This window comes from Myotis lucifugus, unplaced genomic scaffold, assembly GCF_000147115.1.
Source record: "Myotis lucifugus unplaced genomic scaffold, Myoluc2.0 scaffold_557, whole genome shotgun sequence".
NCBI classification, from domain to species: Eukaryota; Metazoa; Chordata; class Mammalia; order Chiroptera; family Vespertilionidae; genus Myotis; species Myotis lucifugus.
Window position 1 is genome coordinate 496,846 of NW_005871605.1, and position 20,175 is coordinate 517,020.

Consider the following 20,175-nt stretch of genomic DNA (forward strand, 5'->3'; position numbering starts at 1 on the left):
GACCTGTCCTGACCGTGGAAATGACCATGGACAGAACGCACTGCGCGAGGAGGCCTGCGCTGTCCCTGCACTGAGGTGGACGTGACACTCACAGTGGTGACATTGGAGCACGTTCGGAAGTGGAGTTAGGACAACAAAGGGAAGTGGGCCCGCCTGATGGGGTGGTCGGGATGGATATGGCGTCAGGCCGGACTTGACTGCATCTCGGCCCAGGCGATGTTTATCTGAACCAGGGCCGTGACCTGCCTCGTAGGCTCCACACGCCCTTCCCAGGGCTGTTGGACGTGCTGAGCCCTCGGTGGGGGGAGATGCCCTCTTCCTGGGCCTGCAGCCTGCCCCCTCTTACTGTTGACTGAGAAGCCCACTGTGCGTGGTAGTAGAGGATGTTGGAAGTTCGACACTGTCCGGCAGGTACTTCATCGTTAGCATTTGATTCACCTATTGAACAAGCATTTGAGCACCGGCGGTGGGCACGAGTGTTCCTGACGCAGCCACATCGGTGAACAGCACAGACAAGGTAGTGAGGAGACAGCACAGTGAGTTTTCCAGTAAGTTAGGTGGTGTTGAGTGCTATGGACAAACAAAGCAGGAGAAGGAGGAATTGGGACGGTGAGGAAAGGTACTTTTGAGCAAAGATTTAAATGAGAGGAGCAAGTCTGGTAAATCTGGGAGTGGACTTTGCATAGGAAACAAACAGCCCGTGTCAAGGCCCTGAGGTGTGTTTGGTACTGTGTCCACGGTGACTGAGGTGACAGCTCGCCATGTCAGTTATTGCCTGTAGTGGGCCAGGGCCAAGCCTTTGGGTGCAGGTTAAGAGGCTGGGCAGTTAGAACTGGATGAGATGGGATGTGATTGGACCAGGGTGCCAGCAATTGAGCTGATAAGTGGTCTGATTCTGGATATATTTTGGGGGTAGAGTCAACAGGCTAAATAAGGATTGATGTGTGTGGGTGAGAGAAGGTGAGCAAGCTGTTCAAGGACGATTGATACTTTGGCTGGAGCAACAGTGAGGATGGAGTTGGCATTCTCTGAGATGAGGCGGACTAGAGTAGAACAGGTTTAAGGGGTGGGGGCGAAATTATTTCTACTCCCAAACCAAAGGATAGGTGGTCGCAAATACTTCATGCAGTAAGAACAGTAGGTTTTACTATGAGAACTCTTAGATCTGTGGACCACACGCGCCAGTTCTTTAACCTCGTGTCTTAGGGATGTGGGAGTGGGCGTGAAGGAGGCCTGGCTTGGGTGGGCTCACAGAGCTCATGGTGACAGCCAGGAGTCGAAGAGACTTCGGGGCTTGTTTTTTCCCTAAGAGAGAATGAAGGCCGGAGTCTTGGGCTTGAATAGTGAGAACCTGGAGACGCCTGGTCTTGGAGCTGACTCATCAAGGTTCTCCGGTCTTGGGATTTACTTACCTAGGAAGCTTGGACCGGGACTTCTTTTTATTTTGAGTCTCTTTACTTTCCTGCATTCACACATCCATCTACGCATGATCACACACAAACGCCCTCGTTCAGTTTTGCCCTGTGTGCTGTTGGTAGTCTATTTGGTTAACTGTGCTTTTCATTGAAGGTAGGCTTGTGTGGTGACGGCGGGCAGAAGCTATTTAGACAGACGCAGTGCCACTGCTGTCGTGAACACACACACCAGCACCCTGGTGCAGGTTATCTGGCTTCATGGGTTCAGTCTTCTCATCTGTAAAATGATCAGCATAACATACTATGCCCTGATGTTATGAGGACTAAGGTGATGCTCTCGGCACTAGGCCCAGTGCCTGCAAGGTGTCAGCTTAGGTCAGGAAGTCTCAGGTTTTAATTTTTCATGTCCATTATTTATAACATCTTTGATAACCGCTTTTTCATGAGTGAATAGTGCTGATCCTCTTGAATTCTTCCCATTAAGAGTTAACATAGCTGTTTAGTCCTTGGGATCATGTGATATGCTGTCAGTGTGCTGTTGCTCTGATATTTCATCTCTCAAAAAAATAGGTTATTGGAGTTTGCTCCACATTCGTGATCCATTATCATCCACAAGGAGCTTCAAAGTTGGCCCCATCTACGGCCCTCTGGCCTTCTTTCTCTGAGACTTCTTTAAAAAACAACAAGCCAGCACTGTAAGCCAGACTTGTAGTCAATAGAAGCAGGTTGAATGAGATGTCTTGGAGAATGTGTAAATGTGTATGAAATGATAAATCTGGTGGTTTATGAACTTTTGTAGTTGAATATTTTATTTGAAGAAATGGTTTACATGGGATGTGGGGACTAGAAATCCTCAGGATTCAGTTTGACTTTCCCTGAGTTCCTGAAGGGTTTCTTAGATTTCTTGGGTTCTCTTAACAACTGGAAGAGCTGAGGTTGTAGGTGTAATAGAAATGTTTTTTCAAAGAGATGGAAGGGCAGACTCTTCAAATGTTTTGGGACTTACCTCATACGGTTTCATACTGTCCTCAGCTGCATTTGTGATTGAAATTGGCTGGACTGATACCGGTTGCATTAGGGGCTCATTTTGCTTTAGTGTCACTCATGACCCCGCCATGGCACAGTGAGCCGAGGGTGAGGAGGGCCTCGCTGAGCATGTACATGCGCGTCCCACGCGCCGTTAATCTGCTTCACCAGCAGAACTTGCTTTTCTGGGGCCTCAAATCAAGATGACAAAAGGGAAGCAAAGGGTCTCTAAGTAGAATTCTGTATCAGTTTAATTTTTTTTGGTGTTTTACTTGAATGAGTTGACTTAAATGGGAACTAATAGTTGATGAGTGGTTGGGAGCCTCTTCAAAATATTTGTGAGAGAACTGTATATTTGATACATTATTTTATCTAGTTCTTTTTTTTATCTATAATGAGGATCCTAGCATGCCTGGCGTTCGGTTGACAGTTTAATTTGAAAGAAGCCGATGATCATCACTAATAGTTTTTACAAGTGGAAAGTAAAGTGACATTCATTGAGCACCTGCCTGTGGCACTGGGCAGTATTCTGTGCTGTCTACATGTTAGTTATTCCTTATTAAACCATCAGGAGCGAGGTGGTGGTTTTATTTCACAGGTGAGATGGTTGAGGCTCATAAAGTCAGGAAATGACAGAGCTCGGACCCCAGCCCAGGGCTCACCTGCTCTCTCGCCCAGGCCGCTACTCATGTCAGCTTTCAGAGGTGCTCACAGCCCTTCAAGGAGTCGCTGGTGAAGTGGGTATTGTCATTGGATCAGAAGATGAACAGGACTTGGCAAGCCTGTTTTCCACAGCGCTGGGCTGGACCTGCGCACATTGTCTCTGGGTGTGTGCTTTTTAAACTCACCTCCAAACTAAAAGTGTTGCTTGGTCACTTTTAGGGTCACTGGACTCTAGCCTTAGCCAGGCCATGTGCCTCAATGCGTTTTTTATGACTCGGAGTCTGATGGCTCTTGTTCTCTGTTTGGTTTGAAGACGGTGGCTTTCTCTGTAGAGGGTGGACATCCGGCCTGGATTTTACAGATTGTCCTAGAATAGTGCCCTGGTTCGGAGGAGAAATTAAATGGTTGACCTGGATATTAGAAGGAAGATGTTGGATTTGGTCGTTATTACTAATTATAAGTTGAAGGAATTCAATAGCTGATTTAAATTTGGTCTTACCTGTTTTTCTCTTTCTAGCTGTTCAAACATAGCAAATATGTGTATTTCTTTGGATTCTTCTCTGGGAAGGAGGCCTCGGGGGGTGAGGAGGAGTCTGCTGGTTCAGAACACCCCTGTGTTCAAGATTTGGCTCAGTCTGTTCTGTCCATTGCCGCTAGGGGACCATTTCTTTATACTTTCTACAAATACCACTCTGGCTATAGAAATAATTGTTTTCTTAAAAATGTGCTACCAATGAGCCAACCCACATACTTAGTACGGTACCTACTGTCCCACATTTCTCACTTGAGGTTTACTTGAACTGTGAACCAGCTTAGTCCAAGAAATTCAAAACAAAACAAATATAAAAGCTTCATTTTTAGCTGAAGAAAAAATTTTTCCATGTGCATTCTTTTTAAAAATAAAGGAATGCTGGATAGTGTTCATTGTAGAGTTGGCCCTCTGTAGCCACAGGTTTTGCATTTGCAGATTGAACCAAAAGCAAATAAAAAATATTTTGGGGAGAAAAACATGCCAGAAAGTTTCAAAAGCAAAACTGGGGCCAGCCACACTAGGCTGAACCCACGAGGAAGAAGTGACATGGAGGCGCTCCCTGCCGGAGCCACATGCAAATGTGGGTTATATGCAAACAGGTTTGGGTATTGTGGGGAGCCTGGAACCAATCCCCCTCCACCCCACACCCCCAGGGCAGCTGTTCTATTGTAGAAATAAATGTTTGCTGTTTTAAACGGAGAGAAAAAATGTGTAGAACTGATACTGTATATTTTATTTGGAGTCACTTTTAAGGATTGCACAATTTTCTCCTAAAGTTCTGAAGTTCAGAATTTGAAATATTAAGGATTCTCTATTTTTCAACTAAATTGACCTATTTTTGGTTTTGTTTTGTTTTTCCTTTTTCAGTCTTTACCAGGTGCTGGTCTCTGGATGGTTTTTGCTTAAATTGGAAAAACCTTAAACCTGCCCCAGACCTGCATGGCACCCGGCGGGGGCTGGCGGCAGTGGCGTGGGAAGCGTTTGAGGAAGCCTAGGCGGAAAGTAGACTGGGGGTCAGCTCTGTCCCCCCTCCCTCCGCCTGTGGGCCGAGCTGGAGCTGCCCTCCCGCTCACCGTTGTTCTAGAGCAGTTAGAGGGGAGCCCGCGCGTGGCGTGGAGTCAGCACTCAGCAGGGAGCAGCACCGCTCAGGCCTGCGACTGGACGAGTGGGACCTGCGCTGAAGACAGTGTTGACAGCAGTGCCGCATGGCGACGGGGAAGGGCGCGCTTGTGGCGTTTCTAATAAAAAGCCGCTGCGGCTGCTGCCACAACACACACACCCCCTCCCCCTCCACCCCCCCCCCCCCAAACCCACTCTGGGTGTTTGTCCCTTCCCGGAAACACAGGGTCTACTGCTGCCACTGAGAAGAGTGACACCCGAAGGCCCTCTGACCAGTGAGCTGGACTCCTCTATGTTGAAACACGAGGCCAAGGGCACGGCCTGCATGTCGGGGGCAGGGAGAGCTCTGGAAGGCAGGGTCTCACCTGCCACAGTTCTCATTCTACCTGAGGACCTGACCCTGTTAATAACTCCTGTTTATTGGTCATCTGATTAGACTCTATTAAAAATTAGGTGGTTCTTTCTAAAAACTATCCAAATATTTTTAAAAAACCAGAAAGTTTTTTGTTGAGGGGAAAGTGGACACGGAAATCTGACTGCCTTCAGGATTTGGCAAGTATGACATGATGGAAACCCCGCTTCCGCTGTGCCCCAGGCTGTGGGCTATGGCAGTGACTCCATGCCAGTCATGATTGACACTGGCTTCTAGGAGGAAGGGTTTGACCACTTTTCCTTGTATAATTATTGCCGTGCTTTATCTTAAAAAGGTATCAAGATGGCATGAAGACATTTGCTATCTGGGCAGCTGTATGAATGAGGCCCTTTCCCAGCGGTGCGAGGTGTGGGCTGCAGTGTTGAGTACTGTGGTCCATGGTGAACAGTTTGGAAAGAGGTAGCTTTAGTGTCATTTCTAGGACTTGAGTTTGATACTTATTTCAAAAGAAAAATGCCTAGATTCATAAAGAACGTGCTTTGCCAAGCATAGAAGAACATTTCACTCTGAGGTTGCTGCTGCATGTGGAAGGCAGGGCTTGTTTATTTTATTTTACTTATTTTTTTGAAGGCAGGGTTTGAATAACGATGTTCTTCATGTTGATCTGTGGGCTACAATCATAATTAACTTTGAAGATTCAGAATTTATCTCTTTTCCAGGAGAAAAACCATCAAATGCGTAAACTTGATTTTAAGTACTTCTAAATATGTTTTGCAGAGTGATTTTCTTAATCCAGATGGGAAAATACCTGTCTCACTGACTGAAGATGATTGACAGCTGTCTGTTTTGTTGAGATTTGGAAGATATAATAAAAACCGAATTATTTTTCAGTCTTCCAGGAAACTTTCTCCTCTTCCTCCTCTCCTTGCTTTCTATACCTTTCAACAGGAAAGCATTAAAAGAAAAAAAGTATTCAACAAAATCAAGCCTTTGTCGGTGCTTTTATCTGCTCAGAGATTCTCTTGAAAATAATTGTCTGATGAAGAGGAAGGAAAGGAAACGAGCTTCTTGAACTTTTTAAATCATTCAGTGTCTGCTATCGGAAGAATGAAATTTGGGGTTATTTTTTGAGTTGTATATTCCTACTTTTTGTGCGTGTGTGTGTCGAGTGCCTTTTTTCCCTTTAGGGCAGGAGTCGCCTCACAGTTTCTAGGTTCCTGTGTGATCATTAGTACAGATGTACATTTGTAGTAGGAATCTAGGAACATTTTAGAGCATTAGATTTGCACAGACTAGGCAGTACTTCTTTTCTGTTTGGGGTAGATGACAGCACCTGGGAAGAACCACCTGTCTGTTCTCTCCATGGACTTACCTGGCTGTCACATTTCTCCTGGGATTTATAGTATTTGAAGATTCATTTTGATGCTCTTTATGAATAATTAGTGTTTTTCCCCCTTTTAAGGTGCTTTAAGATCTTGGCGCCTGTTCCAGTCTGAGACACCATAGTAAGAACGAAAGGGCAATGTCATGGCCAACAGTTCTTAGTTGCTAGAGAAGTTAGGCCATTTAATTATGAGGTCAATTAATTTTTATTCTTAGTTCAAAATGATAAATTTTTTCACTGACTTTTAAGTATCAGCTGTGATAGTATAGATTGCTCTTTCCTGTGGAAATGAAATATATTTTCAGAGTTTTTTTTTCTTTTTATAAAGAATGTCTTGTTGCGCCGTTTTGCTAGACTGAACATTTCCTCGTCGCGTAGTGAGCGCTTCCTCTAATTCAACCTTTGTCTTTTGTCTTTGCTGCCTTGCAGGGCTGGTACAGTAGGCTTCACTAGACTTAGCTGCAACTCAGAATTCTCCTCCCGCACCTGGGCAAATGCTGACGGTCTGTGCGAGTGGATTAAGAGTACGAGCTAAGTTCTCAATCCCAATTAAGAAGCGGAGGAAAATTTAAACGGTCTCCTTCCGAGTTTATCACTCCACCACCATCAAGACAGCAAACCAAAGGACAAAGACTGCCTGCTCTGTGGCTCTGTAGTCCCGCTCCGTACGGCTTACAGCCCTGGCTGGGTTACTAGTGCGTAAATAACAAGTCGGACACTTCCGTTGTTGGACACCGTTATTCACAAAGTGACCAACATGCGGGCTGTGCTGGAGACGGCAGACATTGCCGTAGTGGCCCTCTACTTTGTCCTGGTCCTGTGCATTGGCTTCTTTGCCATGTGGAAGTCTAATAGGAGCACCGTGAGCGGATACTTCCTGGCCGGGCGCTCTATGACCTGGGTAGCGATTGGGGCCTCTCTGTTTGTGAGCAACATTGGGAGTGAGCACTTCATTGGGCTGGCGGGATCTGGAGCGGCGAGTGGATTTGCCGTCGGTGCGTGGGAGTTCAATGCCTTACTGCTGCTGCAGCTTCTGGGCTGGGTTTTCGTCCCGATTTACATCCGGTCGGGGGTGTACACCATGCCTGAGTACTTGTCCAAGCGCTTTGGTGGCCATAGGATTCAGGTCTATTTTGCAGCCTTGTCTCTGATTCTCTATATCTTCACCAAGCTCTCGGTGGATCTGTATTCAGGCGCCCTCTTTATCCAGGAATCTTTGGGTTGGAACCTGTATGTGTCTGTCATCCTGCTCATTGGCATGACTGCCTTGCTGACTGTCACCGGAGGCCTTGTTGCGGTGATCTACACAGACACTCTCCAGGCGCTGCTCATGATCGTTGGGGCCCTCACACTTATGGTTTTTAGTATGATGGAGGTTGGCGGGTTTGAGGAAGTTAAGAGAAGGTACATGTTGGCCTCACCCAATGTCACTTCCATCTTGTTGACATACAACCTGTCCAACACCAATTCTTGTAAAGTCCACCCTAAGAAAAATGCACTGAAAATGTTGCGGAGTGCGACAGATGAAGATGTGCCTTGGCCTGGATTCCTTCTCGGGCAGACCCCAGCCTCCGTGTGGTACTGGTGCGCCGACCAGGTCATCGTGCAGAGGGTACTGGCAGCTAAAAACATTTCGCACGCCAAAGGCTCCACTCTGATGGCTGGCTTCTTGAAGCTTCTGCCCATGTTCATCATTGTGGTCCCAGGCATGATCTCCAGGATCCTGTTTGCGGATGACATAGCTTGCATCAACCCGGAGCACTGCATGCAGGTGTGCGGCAGCAGGGCCGGGTGCTCGAACATCGCGTACCCGCGCCTGGTCATGAGGCTGGTCCCCGTGGGCCTCCGGGGCCTGATGATGGCGGTGATGATCGCGGCTCTGATGAGTGACTTGGACTCGATCTTTAACAGCGCCAGCACCATCTTCACCCTGGACGTGTACAAACTCATCCGCAAGAACGCCAGCTCCCGGGAGCTCATGATCGTGGGGAGGGTATTTGTGGCTTTCATGGTGGTGATCAGCATCGCGTGGGTGCCAATCATCGTGGAGATGCAAGGAGGCCAGATGTACCTTTACATTCAGGAGGTGGCAGATTACCTGACGCCCCCCGTGGCGGCCCTGTTCCTTCTGGCAATTTTCTGGAAGCGCTGCAATGAGCAAGGGGCTTTCTATGGTGGAGTGGCTGGCTTTGTTCTCGGAGCAGTGCGCTTAATACTAGCCTTCACCTACCGGGTCCCGGAATGTGACCAGCCCGATAACAGGCCTGGCTTCATCAAAGACATTCATTACATGTACGTGGCCACCGCGTTGTTTTGGGTCACTGGACTCATTACTGTAATTGTCAGCCTTCTCACGGCACCCCCCACGAAGGAGCAAATTCGTACCACCACCTTTTGGTCTAAGAAGAGCGTGGTGGTGGAGGAGAGCTGCTCCTCGAAAGACGAACCATACAAAATGCAGGAGAAGAGCATCCTGCGATGCAGTGAGAACAGTGAGCCCATCAACCACATCATTCCCAATGGGAAGTCTGAAGACAGCATTAAGGGCCTTCAGCCTGAAGATGTTAATCTCTTGGGGACCTGCAGGGAGGAGGGCAACCCCGCAGCTTCCTTAGGTCATTCAGAGGCAGAAACACCAGTAGACGCTTATTCCAATGGGCAGGCAGCACTCATGGGTGAAAAAGAGAGAAAGAAAGAAGCAGAGGATGGAGGCCGCTGCTGCAAGTTAATAGATTGGTTCTGTGGCTTTAAAAGTAAGAGCCTCAGCAAGAGGAGTCTCAGAGACCTGATGGAGGAGGAGGCGGTCTGCTTACAGATGCTGGAAGAGCCTCCACATATTAAACTAATACTAGATATTGGACTTTTTGCTGTGTGTTCACTTGGAATTTTCATGTTTGTTTATTTTTCCTTATGAACTTTTAAGGATATGGTGAGACAGTAACTTAAGAAAATACTGGTCTTTGGAAAAAAAACTTACATAACTGTTGCATCTTTCAGGCATTGTTTACGCTGTAGGTTTTAGCCAAATTTTACTCAGCAGAACATCATCTATTTGCAAGACTTTATTTTCCCAGAGACGGATGAAAGTAAACTTTCAACCTAAATGAAGCAAAGCTTGTTTAATAGACTGAATTGTGCAAATATGGTTTAAAATTTTTCATACCAAAGTAAGACCAATTATTCTCACAGAACACGTAGAGCAGATATAAGCCGTCACGAGAAAGTGAACTGTCTGCACTGCCAGGTCCTGGTAGATTTTAGCCTGAAGTAGAAGACTTGCTCATTTCAGAGTTTTTTCCTGTCTCTGTAATCCCTCCTACCATTTAAAAAAATTTTTGCACTTGTAGAGATTGTATAATCAATTCTGTACTGAAAATCTAACTTATGTGCTAGTGAGGTACTTGTTCCAGGACAAGTTAGTTAGTTGCCGGGTTCATTTGGTTAGCATGAGCCTGTGGATTCTGATTGCCAAAAGAAAGGAAGAACATCTTTCTGTAGCTATTCTTGTACCACCACTATATGCAGTGTTGGGGGAAAGTTTGTTCAGTTCCTTTTTTCCCCACTTTGAATTTTAGTGAACCATACTCAAATGACCACCAAGTCTGTCTTTATAAAGTTATATGCCATTATTGTATTTTTAAGTGGTTATGGGGGGGAAGATGAAGTAAACTTTGCTGATGACCTCCACATTCATTGGCCAAATTAAGGTTGTTCATATTGTTTGGGAGTTTTGCAGCCCCTAAGCAGTGTCGGACCAGCTCCCGCTGAGCAGGTGATTGCTTGTACTCCACTAACTCCCCAGGCACGTGCTTGGCATTTGGTGACGCTCTTGCGTAGCCAGATGCCTTCCCAAGTAGATCCAGTTGGAAGATATGTTCAGAAATTGAAGAAAAATTGACACTGCCTTAGTGCTGGGTTGCCCTGCTTGATCAGATCATGATATATGGAGGTTGTTTAGGCTTTAGAGGGAAAATTTAATTCTGAGATTATATTTATTCTTGATCAGTGTTTTTCTTGATACACCTTTTCAAAAGACTTACCATCTGTACCCGGCCTATACATTTTTGCTTAAAAAGTTAAGTGATTTAGAGCATGAAGATGTTTGAATGCAGACTGGCCATGAGTAACGGGACACTCAGTGCATGTTTTGCTGTGGGTAGATTGTCAGTATCGTCCTTACAGAATGGACAGCATGTGTGAGAGGTGCTGTGAGCAGGAGCTCCTGGTTTGGTAGCGTGCCTCCCGGAGGGTCACAGGACCTGTGTGATCATAAGACCCTTTATCTTGACATGGCTTGGTTCACAGTTGCAACCTCCATAGATGGGATTCGGCGTTCACGGGCTGATGCCCCCTCACGAGGGCAAGGTGCACAGAAGGTGGTAGAGGGAAGCTCCGCAGATTCTGGAGTTTGGTGTCTGTGCAGCACCATCCCCTCCCAAACTCCACAATAGATGAAGGGCACTGCCTGTGTATCTACTTTCTTTGACTTTTCTGTACTCTGATACTTTTTAAATCGCATGATTTTATTAAGCTTATATTTAGGCAAAATTATTACTTTTTTAGGTACTTTTGTAGGTTTTGAATCAAAACTCAGTCCTAATGACATTAACTATTTTGTATTCTATAAACCAGTTTCATTAATGATGGACTTGATTAGTCCAAAGTTGATTTAGAAATGATCGGGGAGCTTCATGTCTTCCCACCACCAGGAGGCTTTCTGATGGACTGAGGCTGTAGCCGAGAAAACACTTTTTATGTGAATAGCATGGTTGTTGAGAGCTTACAGTGCCTTGTAGAATTTTTTCTCAATTTCACTCTTAAGGTTTATAAGTTGGGGGCCAAATAAATAGGGACCATCCTTTTCTTGTCTGGAGGCTGAGGCTGTCACACGTCCAAGGTTATTACAAACTCCACTGGGAAGAGCAGACAACCAGGTGTCCACTCTGGACTCATGGTTCATGGTTCGTCCTTTTCTCAAAGAATGTTCCTCCTCTGAGATAACCTTCCGCATTTGGGAAATAGCAGACTCTCCGATTTTTCAAAATGCCATTCAGTTGGAGGAATTAGCATTTTCTTTGATGACATTGCTGGTCACTCAGCAATGAGGATCGCCATACTGGCTGGGCAGCCTTCTTACCCTTTGTACTTACAGCACAAATGAGTAGGTGGTGTTTATGTAGACTCCCCCTTTATTTTATGTTGTGTCCTCACTTTTGGAGTATTAGGGTCCCCCTGCCTTCTCTGCTGTTGTCTTAGTATAATAGTGAAATGCATCATCTTGTGTCTGTTCGTGTGTGTATATAGCAATAGGTCAAGTTTAGAGGACTAAAGCCTGTAAATAAGGAATGACTATTAGCATATCCATTAGGTTGTTTATTCTTTGCCGTGTAAACATCACTTTGTTTAGACTGAAGTCCCTGAAGCTTGTCCTTGTTGCTTCCCAGCAATAGATAACGTGCTTGAAAGCATGTGGATTGCTGAGGGCAGCTTCATTTCAGGGGTTCATTTTTCAGTCTAAGGTCATTAGAATGATTGTTCATGGAATGATACGTGGTCTGTCTTAAGCTAGCAAAAATGTTCATTCTTCACACTAATGAAATGAGTCCTAAATGGTATTGATCTCTCTATATAGACATGTATATATTTTTATATTGGTTCAGCTGGTTCAGAATTGACCAAGAGGAATAGTGACTAAAATAGCTGAGAGTCAAAATGAGGTGAGGACACTGGTCTTCACAGGGGAGAAGATCCAGTCTGACCTGCGGTGAATGGTAGCCCCAGTCCTTAGATTGGTCCTTCAGGCCTCTTCCTCTCAAGGTCTGATGAGAGAGCGTATCACTCTGGTTTGCAGAATAATTCGTGGCTCTGTTGTGGGCCCTCTGATTCCTCTGTTCATCTGTCCTGCCACCCAAGGGAGCCAGCAGCTTTTGAAACACCTGAGCCTGTTTCCTGGCTCTTCTTTCCTGTGAGGTTGTCCCGCCGTCTCTAAGTTAGAGAGGCACCCAGCGGAGCAGCGGGCTGTGTCCTGGGCCAGATCCCGCAGATCCGACTTCCCAGCACTTCCTGTTCACTGGCTGTGAGAGGGTCACAGTAGCCATAGCTTTTAGAGATGGCACCTCCCGTAATGAGCAGGGACCCACCACTTTGTGAAATCCACATTTTGAGGATGAGTGGAAAGGTTAACAGCGCTCTAACCCGAGGCTGAGTGGGGAGGGGAAGCTGAGTGTGTCCTGGGCTGTGGGTGTCAAGTCTGCGCTGTTCTCAGGCACTCCAGTGCCCTTTCCCTATTCTGGGCGTGGGGAATCTTACACCCCCCCCCCCCCAATAACATTTAATGTAGGTGATGGGTTAGTGGCATTCTTTACCACCCTATAGAGTGGCCATATTACCAGCCATTGGAAGATCGGGCCATCAGTGTTCCCACTGGGCGTGTCCGCTCACTGCTTTCCTTGTCCTTCACTCCTCTGTGCGTTTCCATCTGAGATGCGGCGACGGGAACGGACCACCTGGGCGCCAGGCAGTGGCGTCTCCCCATGCCCAGGCTGGGGTTGAGGGGTATATGCAGACCCTTCCTGTTACGTCATGTGGCTACAGAGACTTGCAGGACAGGCTTCCCGAGGAACAGGAACACTATTTAGTGTGATGCGGAGAAGTTCCTGGGAGATACAGCGTTAACAAGTCGGTAAAGGACAAACGTGAGCTTAAAAGAGTGTAGAATCACATTCCTTGAATTCTCAGCATCTTGACTCTCAGCTAGTTTAAACCCCTCCCCATATAGGTTAGGGTATCAGTGAATAAGGTGCAGCCTGTTAAACCCTGGTTTGATGTTTGATATTGTAAAGTAGGAGTTTATGAACATATTTGAGATTAAAATGACTAATATTTGAATGGTTTTAGGCTTCAGTATTCATAAGGTTTCTTATTAGCCGAATGTTAAATGCTTCATTTCAATGTTGAAGACTTGACTAGTGAGGGTGTGTGTGTCTGTGAGAATAGCCCCCTGTCATCCAGAGAGACTGTCTTCTCCCCGAGTCTCTCCCTTCAGATGCTTTCATTCTTCCCTGGGCTCGGCCTGTTGTCCTCTTAGCTCATTTCCAGGCTGATTGCTATGGTGTTAAAGCGCTGCTCTTGCACCAGTGTGAAGACCTGTATCCAAATAATGATCCATTAACTATAGATGTGTCTAAAAACTACCACATTTCTATTAGCTTCAACTGTTAATTCTCAAGAATGATTTTCTCAGAGTGTGTGTTCACTAATAAGAAAAGCCCTAATTCAGTATTTTATTCTCAAAACTTCTTTTTTAAAAATTAGGGAGACAGCAGTAATTACATTCATGAGACCTTTTGAAAAGACTGTGCCACAGTGCAGAGTGGAATGGTGTTTTGATGTCAGAAAGCCTTGTTACACTAATTAAGGTAAAAAGTTGGAGTAGTCAGTTGGCATCTAGAGAAACCCCTTTGTGCTAGTTAGGTATGAAGTTGGACTACACGAGAAGTAATCTTGGTTCCTACACTTGGTTAGGCTTGGTTGACTCAACCCCTTTTCCTCCATTAAAGTCCCGTCTCTTCATCGGCTTGCTGTTGGTCTGACTCTGCTACCTTTACTCCTAGAACAGCATTTAGCTACGGCCCCAAATAACTAACAGGCGTGGCCAGTGCTGTGCCCAGACTCGGTTCACTTACTCCTCGTGTACATGTTTTTATTTAAGCTTCTCCCTCCACAGCAGGGAACAAGGCTTTCCACTGCTCATTGACTTCGAAAGGCATGTTGTGTCATCTGTGTTTTTGTTTCCATCTCAAGTCCTTTGTGAAGGATAGATTGAGTTTTCTGTTTGGGGTTAGACATTCCATTTATGTGGTAACTGACAGCCCTAACCATTGGCATGTAGTCTTTGATTCAGAAGTAAACTGTGGTGTATCTGTATCATTACTCATGTCACGCACATGACTTTCTAAGAAGCTGTTGACTTAACCCATGAGCCTCACTCTAAGGACTTTTGCAGTTTGTTGTGGTTACCGGGATGTACGGCGTGTTTGAAGGAAGATGCTGGAGTAAATAATGCAACTGAAGAGCAAGTCAAGGCAAAGCCCCATGGCCTCAGCTTCCTCTAGTGGAGTGGCGGTGGCTTTGCTCTCCTCAGAAAAGCGCTGTAACTGTTGCCGTGACCCCCCCCCCCCCCCGCCCCCAGTTCAAGACATTTTGCAGTCCGAGAACTCTGTAAATAAGGGAAATACATATTTCAGTGGCTTTGGCAATAGCACAAGTTGACAGTAGATAACCACAGCCCTATTGGAGACTTACTGTCTCGGTGAGTTCACCTTGTTGCCCTCGTGCTGTGGAGAAAGGAATGCTTCCTTTTTGTGAATGGCCTCTGGGCTAACTAGTCTGGGTAATTGTTCAGTATCATGTAGCCTAGACTTCTTTAAGTGGGATGTTTTTAATAATTCACTTTTTTGTTACAATAGTGGGAAATAAATTAAACTCATTGCTGTTACTGGAATCCCAAGTTGTCAGAGGCCAGTCTATAGAGCGTCTGGAATCGAATCCGCTTCTGAGCTTGGTGTTGTGACTAGTGCCTGTGCTGCCAGTGCTGACTGCCAGTTTGCACCTTTCCTTTTCCTGATTGAAATGGGTTAGTTTCTCTTTTTAAATTTTGTTACAGCTTTAGTGAGGGAAGTAAAAAAAAAAAGTACATTTATATTTACGTACCTTATATGCAGCCTTTATTTAGGTTCAAGGAAACCAGGTAGCTCCAATTGGTGTTGCAGCTTAAATGTTATTTATTGCACATGTTTATTTCCTTAGTTAAAAAGTAAGGTTCTTATATTAATTTTGTGAGTATATCTTAACTTTATCATTATCCAGTGTAGGTTTGATAGATGTATCTGAGAACCTGTATGTGACAGCAATTCACATTCCATGATAGGGAAAAGGGCAGAGGCCCATAGAAAGCACAAAATCCTGTCCACACGTGTGTCTCCTCATGTAGAAAGCACAAGAGTAACGGTACTCAGTATCCCACAAGTGCCAGCCATAGAACCCGCCAGGGTTTGGGTTAGGATGGGACCACAGTATTGAAAGCCCTCGACAATGACGTATGGCTTCCAAAGGATAGCAGTTCAGTGTGATCATCTGAGGAAGTTTGTATTTTGGTGGAGGGAGAGCATACAAATGTCAGTAATGCTACAGTTTTATTTGAGGATCACCAGCTACAGTGGGGTCTGTGGGCTCTTTCCCACAATCTGGAAGCAAAGAAGCAAGGACAGACTTGGTTTTTGGTGGGTGGAACGGCTTGACAAACTTGTGCTGTAGAGCTATTGGAGGTTGGATGGTTTATTTGTTTTAATCTTAAAGCTTAAGGATATTTAATCTCCCATGAATACTGCCCTGAAGATGTGGAGAAATTCCTTATTTTAACAGGGCAACTCCCACTTGCCTTTCATCTTTCTGTAGGTTTGTGTGGAAGGGGTGACGTTACCTGGACTTTCGCTCTGCTTGATGGCACTTCATGTTAATAGAGCAGAATTTCACCCAGGTGTTCTAGCACCAAGCTAATTCTGAGAGCTCCCAGATGAGCTCCTTGCTTTTCACAGTGGCTGTGAGGATCTGCAGGGTTCTTTTGCCTGTCCCATTCCCTGCTTCAAGACCAGATGAGATGCAGTCAGTGAATGAGTGAGCAAAAGAAGAACACGCTGTGTTTGGTTCTGCTTGGCATTGTCCTTACCTTACCCTGACTTTCTCCACCTGAATAGTTCCTGTTTATCAAGAATGAATAAGGAGCCCTGCTGGCGTGGCTCAGTGGTTGAGGGTCGACCTATGAACCAGGAGGTCACGGTTCGATTCCCAGGGAAGGGCACATGCCTGGGTTTTGGGCTCCAGCCCCAGTGTAGGGTGTGCAGGAGGCAGCCGATCCATGATTCTCTCATCATTGTTTCTCTCTCTCTCTTTCTCTCTCGCCCTCTCTCCCTCTTTATCTCTGAAGTCAATAAAAATACTTTTTGAAAAAAGAATGAACAAGGATATCTTTGTCTTGGATTTTGCCTATTGTCAAAAGATAAAACTCAGACTGGGGAGAAGTAACTACCATTGCTCCCACTCTGTTTTGTATGTTTGTCTTGGTGAACTCTGATACCCTGGAGTGGGATTGAAGCTGGGTACACTAATGTGACGGGTGCCAGGAGGGTTCACCTGACACCTGGAGGGAGAGATTCTCTTCCCGCAGGAAGTAGCGGGCGTCCCTCCACTTTATCTGGAAGGTAAAGCCTCAGGCTTCGGGCTGAGAGGGGAGCGCCAGAGAGGCAGGACAGAGGACAGGTCTGAGGAGCACCTTGGCCGGCAGCCGGTGGTCAGGCAAGGCAGCTAGGCCCTGGCTGTCTCTTGTATGTGCTCTGCACGTTACATGTTGCTTCTAAACGCAGGTGTGTGTGAGAACTTAATGCTGTGCAAGATTCTTTTGTCAGAATATCTTTTGTTTATAATTCCATGAAGATTGCTTTAATTAGTCTAGGTGAAGGAGGCCTCGCTGTGTAAATATGTATAATAGAAACTCCTGATTTCACTGTGAGATCTCTAACTTTTGAGTGGCAAACAGATCAACAAGTCTTTTGCTCATGGATTTTTCTGTGGGGTTATTACAATACAAAAGCTTTATTTTTTTTAATAATGACATGTTACGTTAGATGATGGTATGGAATCGTTCCCTGCTTCCCCACCAGTACTGCTTCCGTGTGTGGATTGCCAACAGAGTTCAGAAATAGAGCGGGATTTGCCATTCTTTGCTTGGACATCCTGTTTTCTGTTGCCCAGACACAGGTTGGCAATCACATGAACCGTGTTGGCTTCTCAGTGCTTTTTGTTTGTTTGATGAGGTGGATTTCAAACACAGTTGCTGTGCAAAGGTCAGTAGTCTTCTTCAAGAAGAAACCAACTCCTGTTTAGTGTCCAGTGAGATGCTTCCTCCATTTCTTCACTCTCAAGCCAGTGTCAGCGGAGCACTGCTGCTTTGTCTAATGACTTGGATATGTAAGTATTAACGCGTTTTTAGAAGACGTCCACATTGAAAATGTCTTCCCAGTGTCCTGCCTTTATGCTTCCTTCAGACTCCTGTTGAGAGACCCGCCTGCGCACTGGGGGGTGTAGTGTGTATTGTGTACATGTATCAACTCATCACTTATTCATTGTAGACCAAATGGAATCATAAATGAATGTGCTGAATTATTGGTGAGTTTTTTGAATTGTAAATAGATTTCCAGTGTACCCTTCATTGTCTACAGCTTTTGTTTTTTTAAAGGTATATAACTAGTTGGGTCCATCTCATACAATGTTTTAGTTACAAGCAGAAAGTAGAATTTGATTAAACCAGGTTATTTACATATTGAAAGGAATACAACTGAGATTGTAGATTTAGGATTGTTAACCATACATGACAGTTCTAGCTTGACTATTTTAGCCTACTGTATACAATCTGATTTATAAAATTGTAGACATGTATGATCTTGGTTTCATGTGTTTTTAAAAGTGTTATTGTTTAAAAAAAAAAAAAAAAAAGCAGATCTGCTAAAGAGCTGTCAGTTCTCATCCCTGACTCTGTAGAATACACTGTTCTCTGTGTACTGTGTGTCATTTTGCCAGCTGCTGCGTTCGCCTTCAAAAGTATTTGGAAACTTAAGATGAACTACATTCCTTGCAAAGTATATTCCTTTCTGTGGTATTTTTGTCCTGTAACTGAAGTATAGTAATTATTTTATGGAAATGTTAGCACTTATGTACCAACTTTGAATAAAATGAAAAATTGACATTTCTGTGGCTGAGTGTTTTCCCTGTGAACATGTGTCAGTTTGCAGTGTGTGGTCTCAGAGTGGGTTTGTACACTGTTCGTCTCCTTGGCCCTGCCTGGCTCCAGTGAGGGCCCGCTCCCGCTGACCTGTGTGAACGCGGGCTCACAGGCCCTGACTGAGAATTGAGGTACATGTAGCTCAGTGAGGAAATAAAAATATCCATCGTGTTCTTGACTTCTAGTTTTGAAATGATTTCAAGGTGTAGGAAAGTTGTAAGAATAGTGCGAAGAAGCCCGGAATCATCATCGAGGTTCGCCAGTAGCTGATTAAATGTTTGGCCACATTAGCTCTGGCATTTTCTCTCATCACACACGTTTCTGAACTGTGTGAGCCTAAGGTGCAAACATCATTCCCCTCCCCCACTCAGTACATGGGAGCGTATTTCCTAAAATAAGGACAGTCACTCATCTAAATGCTATACAATTACCCAAATTTGGAAAGTAATAGCGGCGCACTTTTAAAATGTATTCAAACGTTGCTTTTTCAATTATGTCCTTTTATAGCAAAGTTTGGTTGTTGTTTTTAAGTTCAGAGGCCAGTCTGTTGCATTAGTGTTTGCACCTGTCTCCTGTAGTCTGGGTCAGTTTCTCGACCTGTCCTGTCTCTCAGGGAGGGAGGTGTTTGACGTTTGGAGGACAGTCATTCTGCGACTGCCCCCTCAGGTGGGATCTGTTTGCTTCCTCACGATTAGAGTCACTGGATTTGGGCAGGAAGACAACAGAAGCACTACATCCTCACTGCTTCCCGTCGGGGGGCGTGCGACATGGCCCATTATGGTTGACAACAGGTTGGATATGTGGTTTAGATCAGCATCGCCAACCTTACGGACCTCATGGGCCACCAGTGGTTTGCGGGCCCCCAGTTGGCGACCGCTGGTTTAGATGGTGTCTGCCTGGTTCTCCGCTGTCAGCCTACTCTTGCCTTTTGGTAATAAGTAATTTGTGGGAAGATCATTGGAGACTACAAGTGACTTGTTCTTCATTAAACTTGAATCCCTGCCTTCAGCATCCATTGGTAATTCTTGCTTAAGTTATTACTATGATGGTGCAAAACTGATTTTTTAAGTTTTTTTGGGGGTAATTTTGAGGCAATTGATATCCCCTTTTGCATGTGGCCTCCGAATTGAATGTAGACTCCAGGTGAGGCTGTTGCTCTTAGATTGGGCAAAAGGAGGGCGGCCACACCCTGACTTTCCTCCAGTTCTGCTTTGCGGGCTCATTGTCACAGCCAGTGGCGGATTCTCTGTGAAGGCCTCGTGTCGTGTCTCTGCATGGCGCTTGCTGACTCCCGTTCCAGAAGTTGTCATCGCTTCCACAGTCCGGGTTTATTGTTGTGATGTTCCCTGCACACTCTAGAAGCTGAACGTCCACTGTTTTATTTTTATTTTTTTATTCTGGCCCAAGAGTCTTGATTTAGATGTTTGGAGGCACCTTTATGAGTTTCCACCATGTCTTTTTTTTTCTGTTTCTGTCTTTCACCTGTTTACTCCTGGTTCCTCAGCTTGCAGCTGGGTTTTGATGAAAAGGCTGTGCTTTAGCTGCCGTATGCATCTCTGCCCCCCCCCCCCCCCCCCCCCGCCCAGATGTTGCTGTTCTCCTCCGCAGCAGAGTTCTTGTTTGTCCTCGGACCTCATGACTTGGCTTCATCCTGTCTGCCTTGCTGGGTGAGTGAAGTACAGTTAGAGCTCTCACCTCTCACTTCTCCCTTTCCTCGTCGGCTTATGTCTCCATCAGACCTTGATGGGGCTTGTCTGCCTTGGCGTCTCAGCCTCTGGTGAGGTGAGGAGGATGCAGCCTGGAGGGGCCTGGTGGGGGAAGGAGGTG

General features: G+C 45.6%; 2 protein-coding genes across 2 annotated transcripts in view; both read left to right on the forward strand.

Moving 5' to 3' along the window:
- Nucleotides 1-20,175, forward strand: part of MRPS6 (mitochondrial ribosomal protein S6) — an 80,228-nt gene that overhangs the window by 38,544 nt on the left and 21,509 nt on the right. The window lies entirely within an intron of this gene.
- Nucleotides 5,915-18,312, forward strand: SLC5A3 (solute carrier family 5 member 3). The gene has a single exon (XM_023745594.1). The coding sequence runs from the start codon at nt 7,270-7,272 to the stop codon at nt 9,424-9,426; it is 2,157 nt and encodes a 718-aa protein (XP_023601362.1). The 5' UTR covers nt 5,915-7,269; the 3' UTR covers nt 9,427-18,312.

Bases quoted from the DNA above. Each gene is read 5' to 3' on its own strand.
- SLC5A3 (XM_023745594.1), top strand. From the start codon at position 7,270: ATGCGGGCTGTGCTGGAGACGGCAGACATTGCCGTAGTGGCCCTCTAC.